The sequence below is a fragment of the Sardina pilchardus genome, chromosome 2 (genome assembly GCF_963854185.1).
Source record: "Sardina pilchardus chromosome 2, fSarPil1.1, whole genome shotgun sequence".
Lineage (NCBI taxonomy): Eukaryota > Metazoa > Chordata > Actinopteri > Clupeiformes > Clupeidae > Sardina > Sardina pilchardus.
Genome location: NC_084995.1, coordinates 7,723,810 through 7,742,449, shown reverse-complemented (window position 1 = coordinate 7,742,449; position 18,640 = coordinate 7,723,810). Strand labels below are relative to the sequence as shown.

Genomic DNA, 18,640 nt, shown 5'->3' with positions numbered 1-18,640 from the left:
ACCCTACTTGTCGTTTCCTATTGGGGCTTGGTCTGGTCACCCCTGCTGTTGTGTTCTGATGTTTTTGTCCATATTTCAACTTCATTTTTAGGACTTTGTCCATGTGTACAAGTGGTCTGCGCTCTTTTTTGAATTTGTTTTTCAGGCACTCCAAAAGGGTTCCCTTAGTTAAAAGGGGATATCAATAACATTGTTTTCAGTACAGTACATCTGCAATGAACCAAGCAAAGCAACAACAAGTACACCAACATAATAATAGTAATGATAAATAATACTAACAAATCCAGAGAGGCTTCCGTCCCTGATAAATGGATACCGCGTTATAAGTGCTCCCAGGACATCACTGTACATTTTATGGCTTGGATACCTGCATTGTGAGAGGAAATAAGATCAATCACATCTTTCCTGTTAGTAAGTAGTACTCTTAGTAATATTTTAATTGTAGTTGGATTTTTAATCCTCTTTTTATACGTCGGAAAAAATGAAAAACAAAAAAGTGAATTGTAAAAATGTATGTACATGCATGTTTTCATACAGCACTCACACAAAGGGATAACGGCCGACGAGGTGACCAGTTTAATGGAAATGGCGAGGTAGAGCCGAAGGACTCCACGAAGGGTTACCTCCACTGAGTCACTCTTTCCATCGAACTGGTCGCCTCAAGCTGTTATCTCCCATTTGTCTTTAGGTACAAATTAAATTAAAAGTATTTTTACGAATCATGTGCATGAACTACAGTAAACAAGGGGGTGGTGGTGGGAGGGGTTACAATGAAATACAGTACTTTGCTACAGTTGTTATTGTTACCATTCAATCTACTTCAAAGGTAGCCAGTTAAAAAGTAAATTGCCAATCACAAAAACGTACCATGTATAACGTGTCATGTCATCAAAAATGAGGGTAATCAGAGCTGTGCGAAGATGTGACTTGTCTTTCTTGTAAAACGCAGGGTCTTTTCTAACTAGTGCCTCTCTGACCTCTGGGCTGAATACAGGGAGAGTATATAAAGCAGGCCAGGCTGTTGTTGTGGGGATTGGAGTCAGAGTAGTTTGGGTTGGTGGGGGTACTGCAAGATTGTCATTTCTGAGAAAAACACACAGGCACACACACAGGCACACACACATACAAACAGACAGACAGATAATCAGACGGACTGGTGAAATTACCAGTAGGCCTACATTCATGGTATGATATGCATAAATGTAAATGTAGCAAATGTAAATGTAATGTAAATTTTAGACCTAGTGAATAATTGACTTTGACAAAAAACAAACAAACAAAAAAAACAAGCAGCACTAAATTCACTTTACAAGCAATGGAAGAATAATAATTATTTAAGTATATAATTGCTTTCAGAATGTGAATAGTACCTACCGTGTTGGAGGAAGGCTATTTTTTTATTTTTCCAATTCTGATATAAATTTCACTTGCTGTTTCAATCGGGGAAAGAGGCGCGCCACCATAGTTTCTGTCAAGCCCAGCAGTGTTTCTCCGTCGATTTCTTCATCTAATAAGGAACACAAGAAAAGGAAATTATATAAGCCCTATAAAGACAAAATGAAGATTAGAAAAACTAAGCCACCCAACATTTTTGCTTTACAGTTTTTTTCTGAATGCTTAAGCACTAATCGTGATTCTTGTAGCACAATTTCTAAACTGTTACCTTGGAAGATTTGCTTTGCTTCATGAAAGTACTGTGCTGTGGGAGGCTGAGAGGAGTCTGCTGCCAGGGAGGGAGGACTCAAGTCATCTCTTGGTGTGCTGATGATCTTGGCACTCCTCGGTTTAACAGTGGAGCTGAGACATCAGGAAGATGTAAAACGGGTAAGCAACACTTTTATTGACACTTATTATATGGCTCTCTAGAATGTTGAGGGAGCTCCCATTCACTATTGTAGAGAGGGGCTTACGATTACGGATGAAACTGATGAAACGTTGCAATACCGAGCACTACCACACAAAAAAGTGGGGGCGCTATGCATTCATACGTAAAATAAGGACGGAGGTATGAACATAGACATATACAGTACTTTCATGCCAGTACATGCCAGTAAGGACACCGCAAGCCAAATGTTGTGTTTGGTAATTGTATTTTATTACAAAATATTGATATGCCATAATTCACTTCATACAATCTTAGAATCAAACAAAAGTCCACAAGTGACTAAAAAGTAGTCTGCTTTTTTTTTTTATCCCGCAGATTGATTGACCCATACCCAACAGAGAACAGCAGAAAAACACACACATACCAGTCTAACAGCATGATGGCCAAAGGGGCCTTTGCACCTCCTCTCTTCCTTACAGGAAAAGGCACAAAGTACAGCACAATCTGCTCTTCACCAACTGCGCCGTCTCTCAGAAAGGCATTTGGGGGGAAACACAAATGAAACCTCTCAAGGGATGGGAGAGAGTTCATAACAGCATCAGCCAAGTGGCCAAGTGCCCCCAGAAGAGCAGCCAGCCTCTACACACAGGCAGGAGCAGTGGACTGTGGAGTGGGCTGTTATGGGACTGTTTGTCCCGCAAACCTGTTTCAGATGCGGATTGCTTTATGGCTGTGATGACAATTAAAGAGGAAACCTTAAATCATGACCAATCACTCTCCTCAAACAGAATAACATATCCAAAGACATCAGCCGAAATAGAGGAGGATAATACAATCCATCCCATTTGGAAAGTATTATTTCTTTTGTTTTATTCATGTAATTCTGACTGGTGCCAGTAGAGGATGCCATTCACTACCTGCTGGTTCAGGAGAAACTAACTTGAGCCTTGAGACTTCAGTGTTTCTGAACTGTGCTTTGTTGAAAGGGAACTTCCATTAGGAGACTCGGTTGCCCCCTTCCTGTATACATTTCATCAGAAAACACAGAGCTGTGGGACGAGCAAGACAGTTAGCCGCCAGCCAACAACCCAGTGCTGTGATCTGGTCTCTGAAACATGTGGCTTTGACCCCTAAATCCTAGCAGTAATGAAAACATATGTACAGTAGTGGCTTCAACTGAATGCTTCAGAAGTGGCACTGGAAATTTTCTGCAAGGGCCTGATACACATTGCATTTGGAGTCAAATCCCACTGGTTCTCATGTTGTCCATGCTTGTGACAGGCCTATGTGTTCCTCCCTGAGTCCGACACTATTCTACATGAGGGGTGGCTTCATGAGGCAGATGGAACAGTGGTATAATGGTTTATGTATACAAATGTGTTGTATTCTTTTCTCTTTGAAAGTCTGAAAGACATCACAAACATACACAAACACACAGAGATAAATTCTCTCTCTCTCTCGCTCTCACACACACACTCACTCAATGGCTCTACTCATGTGAGGTAATGCAGGGGAGATACAAACTACTACTCCATGGTCCCACCACACATGTGCAGATACACACTCACACCCTCTCTCTCTCACTCACACACACACACACACACACACACACACACACACACACACACACACACACACACACACACACACACACACACACACACACACACACACACACACACACACACACACACACACACACACACACACACACACACACACACAACGTACTACAAATTTACTTACTGGAAATATTTTAACAACTAATCACAAAAGCATTCTGTGTGCAACAAATAAATCACAATCAAATCAATGTGTGTGTGTGTGTGTGTGTGTGTGTGTGTGTGTGTGTGTGTGTGTGTGTGTGTGTGTGTGTGTGTGTGTGTGCATATACCTGGGGCTCTCAAGTCAAAAAACTCTAAATGAGAGAGTGTGGGACGTACCACTGAGGCAAGATGTGATCAATTCTCTCAATATGAACTCTGACCCCAGATCTCTCTCGTCTCCCAAACACTAGGCGACCTCATGCCTACAACCCTACACCTTAGCTAATCACAAACCAAAGACGAATAGATGTTTCTTCTTTTTTGGATCAAGTCTCTCAGCTCAAACAGCATCCATGTTCCATGAGAATTGGCTTCAGTTAAAAAAAAAAAAAAAACAAGCAAGCAACTCTTTAAACAGAGTCGAGTCTTCCTCAACTGTAAGGGCTGTGCTCACAGTTCAATATGTGGGCCAGGATCTGCAACAGAGAGACAGAAAGAAAGAAAGACAGAGAGAAAGTAGGTGTATGTATGCCAATGAGTGTGTGTGTATGTGTGTACATAGGTATGTATGTATATGAGTGAGACAGAGAGAGTATGTGTGTGTGTGTAAGTGATTGTGAGAGAAAAAGAGAGAATGTGTGTATGTGAGTGTGTGTGACAGAGAGAGAGAGAAACGGGAGGGATGAAGAGAGGAAAAAAGGAAGGAGGGAGAGAAGATATAGTTATTCATCCATTCATTCATCCATCTCTAATCAGGTCTTCAAGGCAGACTTGTATCAGGCAGGCAGTGTGTGACCTCTCCGGTGGACCCACCTTTGTGTGCGCTCTGGTTCTCCTCTGTGCTGCTCCCTCCACTCTCCTTATCCGTCTGGAACTTTCTGTAGAAGCGCTTCACCTCCTTGTCGTAGTCACTCCACTCGGCCACGATGCGCACGGCCGCCTGGAGCTTGGGCTCTTTGGTCTGGGGGTTATTGCACTGGGGGGAGAGATCAGACTTCAGGTCATGCTCAGCGGAATGTCGTCGTGCACTAGCAGAGGTAATGCTAATATGTGGTGCAAAAGTCTTTGTGGTCAGGACCAATTGTTTATCCTACCTCATTTATTTTATTTTATCAATGAATATACAGTATATGAAATATAAAAATGGCTAACTGATTAAATGGAATATGCGTAACTGTTCAAATGCAAAAAAAATCCATTATGTAATTAAAAGTCTGGGATCCAGTGTTTTAACCAGATTGATTGTACGGGAACAATATTACTCTTTTACTTTACTTTGAGAGAATAAAATTGAACAGAAGGTATCATCAAGGTGCCATCTACCCACCAGATCGATAGTCTTGGCCTTCTTCTTGGACGAGTCGTCACACCAGGTCTCACACCACAGCCACTCCTGAGGGAGGGACTTGATAGGGACCTGGTGGATCATGTTGTTGGGCAGATCCTGAGGAGAGCAGCACAGCTTGCATTAGCACTGTGCAGTTCAGTCACCAGATGGAAATACAAATATGTACAGCAAATAGACTATAAAATATAGTGGAAACAATATAAAAACAAACAGAAGCAGTTGAGGCAACAACATTTTGTGACAATCTCTTTTGATGCTGCCAGTCATCCAAATGGTTAACATAACTACAAAGTATCTCACAACAAAAACTGTTCAGCAAATGTTCAACAAAGACATGATAAATATACAATTAACCAAGAGTAGTGAAGAGTTCAAATGAGTGGTCATATTTGGCAGGTGAGTGGGAGGCTGCCTCACCTGGTCCAGGTTAGAGAGACTGTTGGGATCTTGACTGAGTCCCTGGTACTGTCCCCTCAGACGGTCCCCTGCAGCAATCTTCCTGAACTTCTTTAGGTCCACCACGTACAGGGCACTGCACACACAGACACACACACAGACAGAGAGAGAGAGAGAGAGATGGGAGAGAGATAATGGACTCATTATCACACAGAACTGGCTAATATAAGGTTACAATTAGGGAAATGGCCTATGTAAGTACATGTACCGGTAAGTACAGCAATGTAAATATTCAAACACGTCATTCATTCACAGTGCTTTGCAAATGAGAAAACAAGGACAATTCTCCTTCAAATAACAAAAAAAAATGTATAGTCATGAAGTGGTCATAAGGTATAGACTATAAAAGTGTAGTTAAACACTTCAGAGCATATCACACCATACCGTAGTAATAGTGTGTTTCAGAGATTTATGAAATCAATAGCGTCTGAGCTATGAGAATTCACCAAAATATGACATTTTCTGCTCCCCACAGCAGCCCATAAACGCTCCTGCTGGTGAGATAAGTGAATTATATCAGGAGTGGCCATTCATCTGCACTGGCCCCCGCGCTACTCGAAATGTCAAACCAACACCACACCAAGACGTCACTCAAACTCACTCCCCCCTAGTCTGTCTGTCTGTCTGTCTGCCTGCGTGCGTGTCTGTGTGACTCGGTCTTTGGTTTTATGTGCCCTCAATGGTGCCTTCAAGGCACTGCTCGCCTCAGTTTAGGGGTAGGATGAGGGTTGAGGGGGTTATGGTTAGGAGTAGGGTAAAGGTGGTGCCTTTTAGGCTGTGCTGCCTGGAGGTGCCGTTGGGGGCAAAACACAACATTGAGCATGTGACTCTCTGGACCAGTGTACCTGCAGATGCAGTGTACCAGTAGAAAATGGTACAATCAACACCAATAATCTCCCTCAGGGACACGTAGAATAATGAGCGAAGTTTGAGCAACACACACACACACACACACACACACACACACACACACACACACACAACACAACACACACAACACACACACACACATACCTTTGTCATAGACAACAAAAATCTAGTGACAGAAAGGCAAAAAACACTGGCAAAGGTCACTCAAATGGACACAGCACCCACCAAAACCCTGCCGACTCCTCACTAATGAACACATTTAAATGTCACACACACACACACACACACACACACACACACAAGACTGCAGGGTTCTGACCTTTAAGCCCTTCCTGCCGGCCCTTACCTGATGTGGTACTTGCGTCCGGCCAGGTGGCTGGCCCAGTAGCCAGACTTCCAGAAGCGGTAGCCGTCCATCTCCCTGCGGCTCTCACAGAAGGGGGTGTAGCCGTACGGCGCCCCCTCCAGGTCAAAGTCACGCAGCTCCTTCAGGTCAGTGCGCACAATCTGAGGACACATGGCCAGACAAGCGGCTATAAGCGCTGTATGGCAGAGCATCTACTGTGTCTTACAATATGTACTGTGTCCTGCAGTATGTACTGTACTACTGTATTCACCTTCAGCAAGCGCAAGTCACTAAAAACTGCCTCTGCCTCTCATTCCTGTATTGTTGTCTACCTTTTATATATAATGATGATTATGATCAGAGTAAAATAAAAAAAAATACCATATAAGTTCTCTAGAGGGCAGTAGTGCACTGCACACAACTCCTTGCTCTAAGCTGTGGTGGGCTCCAGATGCTCCAGATGCGTTTTAACATAACCCGAGGCTAAGAACTACCAGGTAAGAACAGGTCACTTTTGAAAACCTGTAGATGCACAATGCAGTGTTCTGATTTCATCGATCGCTCCTTAAGTTACTTGGATAAGTTGCTTCGCAGTATGGCCCTCTGGTCAACTGCCATCCCCAGCATCACCGTGTACCTGGTGAACTGACCCTCTCTTGGCTTATGGGAGCGGTACCTGGTCAGCGTCCACAAAGAGGATCTTGTCCACGGCCAGGGGGAAGAGCACGTCCAGGAAGAGGATCTTGTAGCCCCAGATGATGCGCTGCTTCTCCGTCTGCTGGTGCAGCCAGCGGGGCCACTTGTACTGGATCAGCTCGTACTGGAAGCCATACTCCTCGGCCATGTGAGGGATGAACTCCTGAACAACACACACAGAGAGAGAGATGAAGAGAACTCCAGAATGACAGACAGACCCAAAAAACAGAGGGGGGAGAGAGAGAGAGAGAGAGAGAGAGAGAGAGAGATGGAGAGATGGAGAACAGCACACAGGGATGTCTCCTGACTCCTGATTCCAGACAAAAAAAAATAAAACCATGAAAGAGAGAAAGAAGGAGAAAGAAAGAAAGAAAGAAAAAGTGAAGAGCAGGCTTGACCCAGCTGTAGGAACTATTAATTGGACATGAACTTTATTTGCAATAATATTTGCAAGATGATATACCATCTTCTATCTCATAATGAACAAAATGGCAAATTTTCTGTAACACTGCACCAACTCAATATTAGCTCTTCCCAGTGATTTTCATCATTAAGACCAAAATTAATAACTTTGGGGCTCTCTGGTTCCAGATGATAACGCTCAATAATATGACTGAGGAAATGAACCCCCACTATTCTCTTTCAATCCGACACGTGCAGCTGTTCACAGTGCCACCTCCAGCGGATACTTGCTTTGAATGCTGGGGACAGGTAGTTCTTCAGGAACCAGAACTTGACGGGCGTCTTTGTGTGCTTCAGCACGGAGAGCATCATGATCCTGCGAAGACAGACACACGGACAGAACAATGTCAGCTCCTGGTCATCAGACTTGAGATGGACTCTTCCCTCTCCCCTCTCTTTATTGCCATCTCCCTGACCTTCAAGTGAAATTAATGCAATCAGCAGGAATGATGTCGGGGCTGATTGGAAGTGGCAATTCCAAAGATCACCCACCCTCCGAGAAAGAGATGGGAACTGAAAATCGAGCTCATCCTGATCCTGAGGGGAACCCTCCAGCATTAAAACCAAAATGTCGGAGAATGTCACCATGTCGCTGGGGTCACGCCAAAGCTTAAGACTAACTTTCCTCTTTCCTACTCTTAAATAAAACATCAGGGACAGACTGACATTTTCACAGAAAAAAAATCACGGCTAATTCTCTCAATTTGTTGCGTTCTGTCATTGTTTCAGCTTTGGCCTGAGAATGTTAAATCAATGACTGATCCCCAGGTGCCATTTCACACCACTTGATCGAATAAGAGACATTTTTAATGAGTGTACCCAGGTGGAGGTGGTCCTCCTCTGTCTCACCTGAGGAAGCGTTCATACAGGTGCCCTGAGGCCACGGAGAAGATGTTGATGACGTCGTCCTTCTCCTGCTTGCTCTCGTCCGCTTTGCTGCCTCCCGTGAAGCCTCTGTGGACGTGACACACTTGAGTTTAAAGCGTGAGCGAGAAAGGGAATGAGAACCTGAGAGCCTCCATTACACCCCCCTCCACCAACACACACAGAGACGCAGCACAACAGCTCAACAGACTGCAAAACAATTAGGGGGGGAAAAGTCGGCCATCAAGTGCTCAGAGATTTACAATCAGTTTGATGATGACGTCTGGCAGTAATGTCACGCTCGTACCGTGTGAGAGACTCCCAGAATCCCGAGTCGTTCTCGTGGGTGCCATCGCTCAGGAGCTCCTCGTTCATCTTCTCCGGCTTCTTCTGGACCTGCAGCACCGAAAATACGCACACCACATTAAACAGCGCCGGGCCTCAACATCCATATTCTTTTATGGCTCTTCACTTCAGCAGACCGTACCACATGCCTACTGGCCTGCTCCTACTGTATATAGAGGAGTGGGCAGTTATCTGCTATTTGTGTACTTGTAATGTATTATGAACAGTGAGAGGTTGGAAGTATGATGTCCAACTTCTCACTGGTCTGAAAGCAAATGTATTCCCTTTTTTTGAGTAAAACCCCCCAAGTGACATTCTCACAGACTATTTATTTCTCTCTTAACTCCACTATACTTGTCTCTTCCAATGATAGGTGAAACTGTGTCCAAAAGGAACGATTCCACTACTAGAAGGTACACACGTTTTGTCAAGCCCAGTGGCATCATGCTGAATGATGCAGGCAACACAAGGGCCTTAGACAAACACACACACTGACTCAGAGCCTCCCAACAGAATATGAACTCTCTCACACACACACACACACACACACAATACAAATGCACAAGTTGCCCCATACTGAGACTACACACACAAACACACACTCACGATACAAATGCACAAGTTGCCCCCATACAGAGACCACACACACAAACACACTCTCACTCTCTCTCTCACACACACACAAACACACACACACACACACACACACACACACACACACACACACACACTCACACACAGATGGTGATTAGAGCTGACAGGCTGTCCTGTGTAATAAGGGGGCTGAGGGGAGATCAGGCTACCTCCCTTAAACTGCTGCAGCTCCTTGCTGTCTGAAGCTGCACGCATAGAGAGCCTGCCTGTCTATCTGCCACCCCGTCTGTCTGCCATCTGTCTGCCTTCCTCTGAGCCTGTCTTTCTATCTGTCTGCCTTACCCATAGTCCGTCTTCCTTCATTAGTTTGTTAACTTCCCCCTTCCCTACACGTCTTCAAACCTGTCTGTATATCTAGACATCTCCTTGTCTGTCTACCGAAAAAGTCTGTCTGTTTGTCTGTCTGTCTGTCTGTCTGTGTGTCTCTCTCTGGCAATGCCAGGCAGAGTGACTCCCACACAACAGCACATAATGGACCGTGAATGAAGCGGATTTGTTCTCATTAACAAATGCAAGTGAGATAAAAATCACATTTCTGTTTCAGGGGTCAATTTAAAAGATCAATAAGAAAACGTAGGTGCAGCTCAATACAAAGGTGTGTAAAGCCCATAGTCCTCCCCTTGGCAGCGGCAGCCAGTGCGGCGTCTTGTGAGAGGCTGCTGCTCACCTTCACTTTGATGATCTTGCTCTTGAAGTTGTTGAGGACCACGATGAGATCATCAGCGTCGGCCGGGGAGTCGGTGCCATCGTGGCTGACAGGGGACAGTAAATTATTTAGATATCTCTATGACCTACACACACACACACACACACGCAAAAAGAGGACATACACACACAAACAGAAAAACAAAAGTAGCAAACTCTCACACTCATACTCACTCACTCACACACACACACACATAAATAAACAGACAGACACCCCAGCATTGTAAGTACCTGTAGATCTTGTAGATGTCTTCAGATCTGCCCTTGCGGAGTTTCAGGACCCAGGCTCCTGGGTTAGCCTTGAGCTGGAAGTAGCCCTGTGAAGGACAGAGAGAGGTACACAACATCACCACCACAGGCACACACACACCAACACAGGCACGCACAAAGCTGCAACTCTAGAGAGAACTCTCATAGGCCTGATAAGAACATCCTCAGGACAGGCTGTGGTGCCTGCTGCTATTTTGAGGCCTTTAACGATTCACAATTTCTTCCATGATCCTGCTATTCCAACCGCAGTGTGTGTGTGTGTGTGTGTGTGTGTGTGAGAGATAGTTTTAAGAGAACCCATATGCAAGTTCATGAAAGAGCACCAAACATGAGTACCCAGAGGATGCCCACCTGGCTGGCGTCTACCCCCGGACTACAACATATAAAACATAGAAACAAAGAATCCTCAGTCCTCACTAGTCAATAAGTATGACTGTGTGCAAACTCATTTTTTCTAAGTTCCAGCAAGCAGGTTCTGTTCAGTTTTGAACAACAAAAATAATAATAACAACAAAACACTCCCAGATGAGTGGTATTCTACTTTAGACTACTGCACATTTCTGTGCTGAATGTGTAGTCTCGGACAGGCCTTAATCCATGTCTGGTGACCATGTAGCAGACCCAGGTAGCAGACCCAACCCTGGTATGTGGAGCCAGCTGCTTTAGGGTCTCTGTCCCCTCCTTACCAGGTTGGCCATGACTATGGTGTCCACGATGACGGGGTTGCTGGCCGTGCCCAGGGTGAACTGCAGGCCACGGGGGGGCTGCCCTGTGCTCACGTCAAAGCAGTGGCCCTCCAGCAGCAGGTACTCCAGCTCATACTCCGCAGGGACAACACTGTCCACCTGACACACACACACACACACACACACACACACACACACACACACACACACACACACACACACACACACACACACACACACACACACACACACACACACACACACACACACACACACACACACACACACACACACACACACACACACACACACACACACACACACACACACACACACACACACACACAAGATTATTATCCTAATCACTACCCGCATGCATTTACGTTCAAAAGTTCTAAACCACATTTGGTAGACTGTGTTGTTGTTTTGGGTGCATATGTAGCAAAACTTTTACCATGAGCAATATTGTGAAAGCACTGTGTACATTTACAGTAACTTCTACACAACACACTAAAGAAACTGTTCCCACAAGCGCAGAAGCGTGCTCACCTCCTCCAGGTAGATGTTGTCCAGGTCGTAGCGCGTGTGGACCGACTCCACCATCCAGCTGTCGGGGGTGTTGATGTTCAGGGTGAAGAGGGGCGACTGGGGCATGTCCAGGAACTTGGCCATGGGCCCCAGCGATAGGCTGTTATCCGCCTGGAAGCTCAACTCCGGCTCCAGCACGTAGCGGTAGAAGCTGAGATCACAGGGGAGAGGCCATAGAGATACAGCGTTAGAGAGAGCCAGAGCCAACGCAAGTAGTGCACGGAACTGGTATGTGCCTTTACATTGTGCATAGGTAGCACTTTACTAATGCACAATGTAAAGGCGCATACAAACACCCTTAAATTATTATTATACATACATATATTTATTACTAATCTAATCCTCCTCAATCTATGATTATGCTGCCAGCATTGCCACCATATAGCCAGGTCTGCAGTCTACCTCAAGCATTAGCCTACTAGGAACATAAAGGTTGGGGGGGAGGAGGGCTAAGGGCTTCACTGAGGTTCACTGCTGACACATGCGCCAGCCAGCAGTGTCTCACCTCTTCAGCGGCATGTCGGAGAGTCGGGACTGGCAGTTCATGAAGATGCGCAGGTGGACATTGACCAGCTGCTTCAGCACCTGAGGAGATGAGAGATGGCACAGGCTCAGAGAGCGCCCCTCACAGGCGGACAGCGGCACCACAGGGGCAGAGGGGCCAGCTTCTGACCACAGGAAGTGATGTGTGAGTTTAAAGGGATGCTCTGAATCTCACCAGGAGCAGAGGCGCCAGCTTCTGGGCATCTCTGGTCACGGGGTCCACCACGGCAACCACGTCAAAGTACACTTCATCCTCTCTGGGCCTGATCTTCACAGCACTGCAGGGGATGGAGAGACAAAGCTTAGAGCCCAGGATGCTGATACTCTTCCTCCCTAGCTATCACATGAGAGCAAACAAAGGGTATAAAACCTGCTAAAAACAACTAATTCAGTATGTGGAAAAAAAAACTAAAATGACACAAGCAAGCAAGACAAAAAAAAACAAACAAAAAAACCCCAGACAAAACGATCCAGACATAAAGCCATTTGGAAATGACCCCAGGAGTACAGACTGGGGGGAGGTGAGTGTGGGCCATGTGATTAAGTGCACCCGGCCTCTGGCTGGACTCTACCTGTATCGGTCATCGGCAAAGCCATACTCCATCCTGGCCTCGCCTTTGGGCTGAGACGACAGCAAAGAGTCCACTTTCATCACCAAATCACTGGCCCTGAGAGAGAGAGACAGAGAATGAGAGAGTGAGGGAGAGGCAAGGATACAGAGAAAGAAGAACAGAGAAATAGAAGGGAGAAAAGTAGATGAAGTTCGAGGTAGAGTGGAGAATAAGCAATGGGGGGGGGGGGTCATTTAGAAAGAAAATGACAGTACACAGCAGTCTGAGCAAAACGTACCTGCCGAGAAACTCAGAAATAAAAGTGTGAATGTGTGAACAGGTACACTCTCCATCTCTCACACTTGTCATCGGCGACAGATGCCATGGAAGACAGAGACACGTGATGCCACATCAAGTGCCACCCTGCTAATTGGCAGGCAGGCAGAACTTTGCCGAGGCCATAATTAACGTCTCGTCACTCGCGCACACTTTTCTCTCTCGTTTCTTCCGGAAAACACTCTAAAAGTGCCGCATCTATAATGGCTTCTTTTTTTACCCCAGACTGACACACTTCATTAAGACATAGTAATTACCGCCGAGATTACACTTTTAGAAAGTGTGACATCCTAATCGCATTGCTCCAGGAAGAGAGAAGGGAAGTTGAGCGGCACATCACACAGCACTTCTAAGAAGTTTGAGGAGCTGACCCAGAAAGGGACTGTCAACTTCTCTCCGCATGTTTATGCACACGAGTAAAACTTCCACAGGAAACGTACAAGGTACAAATGTGAGGCTAGAATTCAAAGTGAAATGAAAAAGATTGGCTTGGGTACAAAATGATGAAAAGCTGACTGGTTGACATACCTGTCCTCTTCCACGCCGAGTCTCTGGACGATAGTCTTGATTCGCTCTCCAGACGTCTTCAAGATGATGCTCTCTAATAGCAGGAAGTCATCTTGATTAAAGACCTCCCCTTCCTCCAGAGGACCAATAATCTGCAAGAGATAGGATAAAATATTATTATTGATATAGCACTAATCCTGATAATGATGATAATAAATAAATGAAAAAGTGTGACATTTTCATCCGCGTTCCCACAGTTTGACATAATGGACAAAATTAAAGGCTTTGTAACCATGGCAGCTTTAGAAATGCATTGGCTCATTACATCACCACTGGTCACTCACCCGTCCATTGCTGATGACGGCCCTCTGACCCTTCTGCAGCTTGAGGACATCCCGACAGTAGGCAGCATGGGACAGCAGGAAGTCCACCTTGGGGCCGGCGTAGGCGCTCTCAAACAGAGACACATCCATGCCCTGCACCACGGACACAAGCACCAGTGCACAGATTACACAACAGAGCAACTGGATCTTTGATTATGCATTACTCATAGTGGCTTACTCAACAGTTGAAGTTACAAGTGACATGATCTTTAGCTCGCTGCCTAGAAGTAGAGACCTACAGTATATTTGTGTTTGTATGGGGGGGAGGGGTAACCTGCTACTACAACTACCCAATAGAAGCAGGGAAATTCAACGACTGTAGCAGAGAGGGTTTGAAGCTGAGCAGTTGGCAATCAAGGACCTTTGAGTAGATAACACTAGAGCAGTGAGGTTTTCGTACCCCAACAGCAAAGTCGTTGATGTCTGTCCCAGCGTGTATGGCTTTAGCGGTCTCCTCCTTGGCCATCTTGGTGATGAAGTTCTTGGCGTTGTTGGCGGTCTGAGTCTGCATGGCTGCCCAGATGGCGCGAGCGATGCGGCTGCTCTCGTTGGAGGGGTTCTCGCTGGGGTTGTTGATCATGCCCAGCCGGACATTGTTACTTGATTTCTGCCCAGAGCAAAGCAGAGTGGCACGTAAAAACTCAGGGATTCAACTCCATTACATGAGCCATGGATCATCATCCTGCAGATCTACTCTTAGACAGGAGGCAAACGTCTGGCCAGTTTCAGTGAAGGGCACACGATACACAGTAACACAATTTCACTTCAAATACGCACAAATGCAACAGCATTAAAGGGGCGTTATGGGAGACAGTCACATAAGTCAGAACATGATCAGCACAGAAACATAGTTACTCAAACACTGTAGAATAGATGGATGAGCGGCTACATGACGATGGATGAATGGATCAAGAACGACACAACTCCATCAGGGATCCATCCGGTGTCTGAAATAAGGGGAAATACCAGAATGGCATCAGCTAGTCATTCCTGCCATCTGGGCGTCTTACCATGTGCCTGATGGCGTCGTACAGCAGCTGTCTGCCTGAAGGCTGATCAAAGTCGCCCACCACCCAGAACGTCACTGGCCGGATGATGCCATCATCTGCAAATACACAAGAACACAAGGTTGTGGAAGATGGAACTGGGAAATGGGACATTTGTATTAGGGGTGTAACCTCCAGGTTTAGGGAGCTTTTAGGACACGGGATCTCATCAAGTATATAATACAACAATTAAGGAGTCATATGAACTAGGTGATTAGCCCAATCCAGGAAGGAGATGGATGAAGAAACTCGTAGATTTGGAGATTAATAGGTCTGGTAAAAACATGGCAGGACTTTCCCTGTCTGAGTCTGGAAGTTTCCACCTCTAATAAGGAGTGCATGATCGTGTCCAGGGTTAAGGAGTGCATTATAAAAGTGACTAACTGTAAGAGACAGGTCAGTCATCACAAATCTATTTAGACAAAAAGCCGTCACAGAGTATCAGTGGACAGGCATATCAGGCATGACATGCCAGGACAGGCAAATGCCAAGTTAACAGCCACAAAAGACAGGGGACTCAGATGTCAAATAAAGACGAAAAACAGAAAAGAAGAACTAGAGGACTACAACTAGAAATGACCAATGACTAATGATTCTGATTTCAGTCTGGTGCAACATGCCTTTTCCTCTGTTACAAATACAGGGATAGAAATGGCTTGCAGTCGAGATCTCTTTCTCTCTCACACACATACACACACACACAGTTAAGACATAGACGGTCACACACGAGCACACAGACACACACACACACACACACACATAGGGGTGGTGCGTATGGGCATGGTTCATTAACATCCACAGAAGCGCAGCGGGAATGTAATGAATCCATTGGTCGCGGACGGCACAGGCTTCAGTTATTAGTCACGTTAAACACACGAGACCAGATGAGTCAAGCGCTTTTAAGGGCTCAGGCAAGAAGAGGCAGTTACCAGAAGATTCCCTGGAGGACATGCCTTTAATAGCACCACAAAGAGAAAGAGAGAGAAGGAGAAACAAGAGGAAATGAAAGATAAAAGGCCCATCATTTAGGGGGTGCACTGCAGAGAGAGTACTGTTTAAAAATAGGTTTGACAAATCTCAATGCAACAATAGCGCCTGTCTATTTAGCCATTTTCCCCCTTATGCACATTCTTCATGTCTCTGTATAAGAGTGTGTATGTGTGTGTGTGTGTGTGTGTGTGTGTGTGTGTGTGTGTGTGTGTGTGTGTGTGTGTGTGTGTGTGTGTGTGAGTGTGAGAGAGAGAGAGAGAGAGAGAGAGAGAGAGAGGGCATATGGAGTGAGCATAGTGACTTTGTCTGTGTGTGTGTGTGTGTGTGTGTGTGTGTGTGTGTGTGTGTGTGTTGAGGGACCAAGCGGTAGAGGATATCATATCTATCATCAAACTCTCATTGGGTCCCAGAGTTGGCCATTTCACATGGGTATCGGTGTCGGCTCTCTCCTTACCTTTCTTTGTCATGTAGTTCATGCTGTTGGCCACCGCCGTGTTCTTCTCTCTCGTATCCAGGACCAGGAAGCGGGCGTAGTCATCGATGAAATGGTTGTCTGGGGTCAGAAAAGTGAGAGGGAAAAAAACTGTTGGAAGCAGATTCACATTTGGAGAAAATCACACTTTTTGGCTTGTTTCTGACCTATCCTCTCTGATTCATGGTATTAGTTACTGTGAAAAAATGAAGGGTTATGAATGAAAGTTTCATTCACAATTCAGATTCATGCTTTTAGATCCTGATTTGTATTCAGGGCTGGAACAAATTCCTCATTTCTATCTCCCTCTCCGCAGACAGATTACTGTTTTTACCCCACACTAGCAAAAACACATTTCACTCTGAATTCTAATGCCAGAGATGGTCCCCAGTGGCCTTCCAGTAGTACAGCTCTTTCAAAAACACAATCCAATCTTCCCAGGGCAGCCCAGTGTAAATCATGTGCTTTTTATGAATGAGGTGGCAAAGCAACGACACCAGCCCTGGGATCTCTAGACTGCCATAAGCCCGATGTGACTTCCACACTCCCAATGATAATGGGGACCAGAGCAGCGCTGAAAATAAACCATAAGGCTATGCCTGGACACATTCCAAACGTCTGCAACTCTGCATGCTCCTGTGATTTTGCCCACATTATTACTAAAATAACTTTTGCCTCATAAATAAAAATAACTTTAGCTCAGACTTTAGACTAAGCTAGACCCCCTGAGTGCTGAGGATAGCCTGTGGACCATGAACGGGTGGCATGATGACAGGCTGGCATGCTGTGGGCACTCACTGGTGTGGGAGAGGTCCAGGTGGTGCCTGCTGGTGGACAGGATCCTGGAATTGATGCGCGGGACCACGTTAGGCTGGTTCATGATGAAGTCCACCACATCGTGGTCACTGGCCAGCTCCCCCTAAAGAAAGAGAGAGAGAGAGAGAGAGAGAGAGAGAGAGAGATTGACTGAGTCTAAACCTTACAGACCATCATCTCCACACACATCTCCCTCAGACCTTCATTTTCTGCCCGTCTTCCCCCACAACAGATTCATGCATATTACAACGTTAAAATGGCTGTCCAGCCTGTGTCTGGGACTGACCAGGTAGACGGCCCTCTGGAAGAAGGTGGTGGTCTCCAGGATCTTCTGCATGGTGACGGTCTCCATCTCGTCTGGGTCCAGCTGCTCCCTCTGGTAGGGCATGCCGTTGTACAGCACCACTGGCAGGGGACCCACGCCAGTCTGCTGAAAGTAGGCCTTGCCCTCCTGAAGGGGGGCACATGGGCATTATACCAGACCAACGGAACCCCACAAACAACCTCTCTGGCTTAAAGACCACAATCTCACAGAGATCAATAAACACGCAACTGGTTGATTTTTTTTTTGCCGGAAAAGACTCAAAAAATGAAGCACCAAAAAAATAAATACATAAATGACTGATGAATTTGAAAGTGCAGAGGAGTTCTGAGAAATCTATGCTTTTGAACTCAATCGTGGCTCAACAAAAACATAATTAAAGATGCTGTTGATTCAGTAATCAACCATTTCCATTACCATTTCAATTTCATTGAAGCAGTACAAACATATTTACATTTTGATCCACTGATTTGACCAGAAAAGAGTGGCGTGTGGCATTACACTAACGATCAGCAGCCCGCTGCAGTCACTGAGTGCTTTGGCTGCGGAGTCTGACTCAGCACTGGTGGTGCCGCTCACCTTCCTGTTTTTGTCGTAGGCGGAGTCAGCGCCCAGGATGCTGGAGACCTCCACATAGGGGTAGCTCTTCTCCAGGACCCCCACCACATGCTCCACCTTCAGATGCCCACCCTTGGGGACCTTGGTCAGCATCTGGGGGACATACATGCATATATACATCACTTCAGCGCTGTGCTCAGAGAATGCTCTTACTGTACTTCAGTTCAGTCAGATG

The 18,640-nt window shown here is 45.7% G+C and overlaps 1 protein-coding gene across 2 annotated transcripts in view; it reads right to left on the bottom strand.

The window, feature by feature from the left end:
• Positions 1-2,073: 2,073 nt before the first annotated feature.
• Positions 2,074-18,640, bottom strand: part of uggt1 (UDP-glucose glycoprotein glucosyltransferase 1) — a 33,498-nt gene continuing 16,931 nt past the window's right edge. The window contains exons 17-41 of one of the 2 annotated variants that reach the window (XM_062517412.1): positions 18,427-18,558; positions 17,812-17,976; positions 17,508-17,628; positions 16,692-16,790; positions 16,177-16,200; positions 15,212-15,306; positions 14,602-14,808; positions 14,163-14,294; positions 13,840-13,970; positions 12,997-13,092; positions 12,600-12,702; positions 12,387-12,466; positions 11,843-12,032; positions 11,294-11,452; positions 10,569-10,654; positions 10,300-10,384; positions 8,941-9,029; positions 8,619-8,723; positions 8,001-8,085; positions 7,288-7,470; positions 6,612-6,772; positions 5,357-5,471; positions 4,919-5,035; positions 4,405-4,567; positions 2,074-4,067 (exon numbers count right to left, since the gene is read on the bottom strand). In XM_062517412.1, coding sequence (XP_062373396.1) covers positions 4,042-4,067; positions 4,405-4,567; positions 4,919-5,035; positions 5,357-5,471; positions 6,612-6,772; positions 7,288-7,470; positions 8,001-8,085; positions 8,619-8,723; positions 8,941-9,029; positions 10,300-10,384; positions 10,569-10,654; positions 11,294-11,452; positions 11,843-12,032; positions 12,387-12,466; positions 12,600-12,702; positions 12,997-13,092; positions 13,840-13,970; positions 14,163-14,294; positions 14,602-14,808; positions 15,212-15,306; positions 16,177-16,200; positions 16,692-16,790; positions 17,508-17,628; positions 17,812-17,976; positions 18,427-18,558 — 2,949 coding nt within the window. In that variant the 3' untranslated portion in view covers positions 2,074-4,041. The remainder of the gene's footprint in view (positions 4,068-4,404; positions 4,568-4,918; positions 5,036-5,356; positions 5,472-6,611; positions 6,773-7,287; positions 7,471-8,000; positions 8,086-8,618; positions 8,724-8,940; positions 9,030-10,299; positions 10,385-10,568; positions 10,655-11,293; positions 11,453-11,842; positions 12,033-12,386; positions 12,467-12,599; positions 12,703-12,996; positions 13,093-13,839; positions 13,971-14,162; positions 14,295-14,601; positions 14,809-15,211; positions 15,307-16,176; positions 16,201-16,691; positions 16,791-17,507; positions 17,629-17,811; positions 17,977-18,426; positions 18,559-18,640) is intronic. The other variant, XM_062517413.1, reaches the window with a different exon arrangement.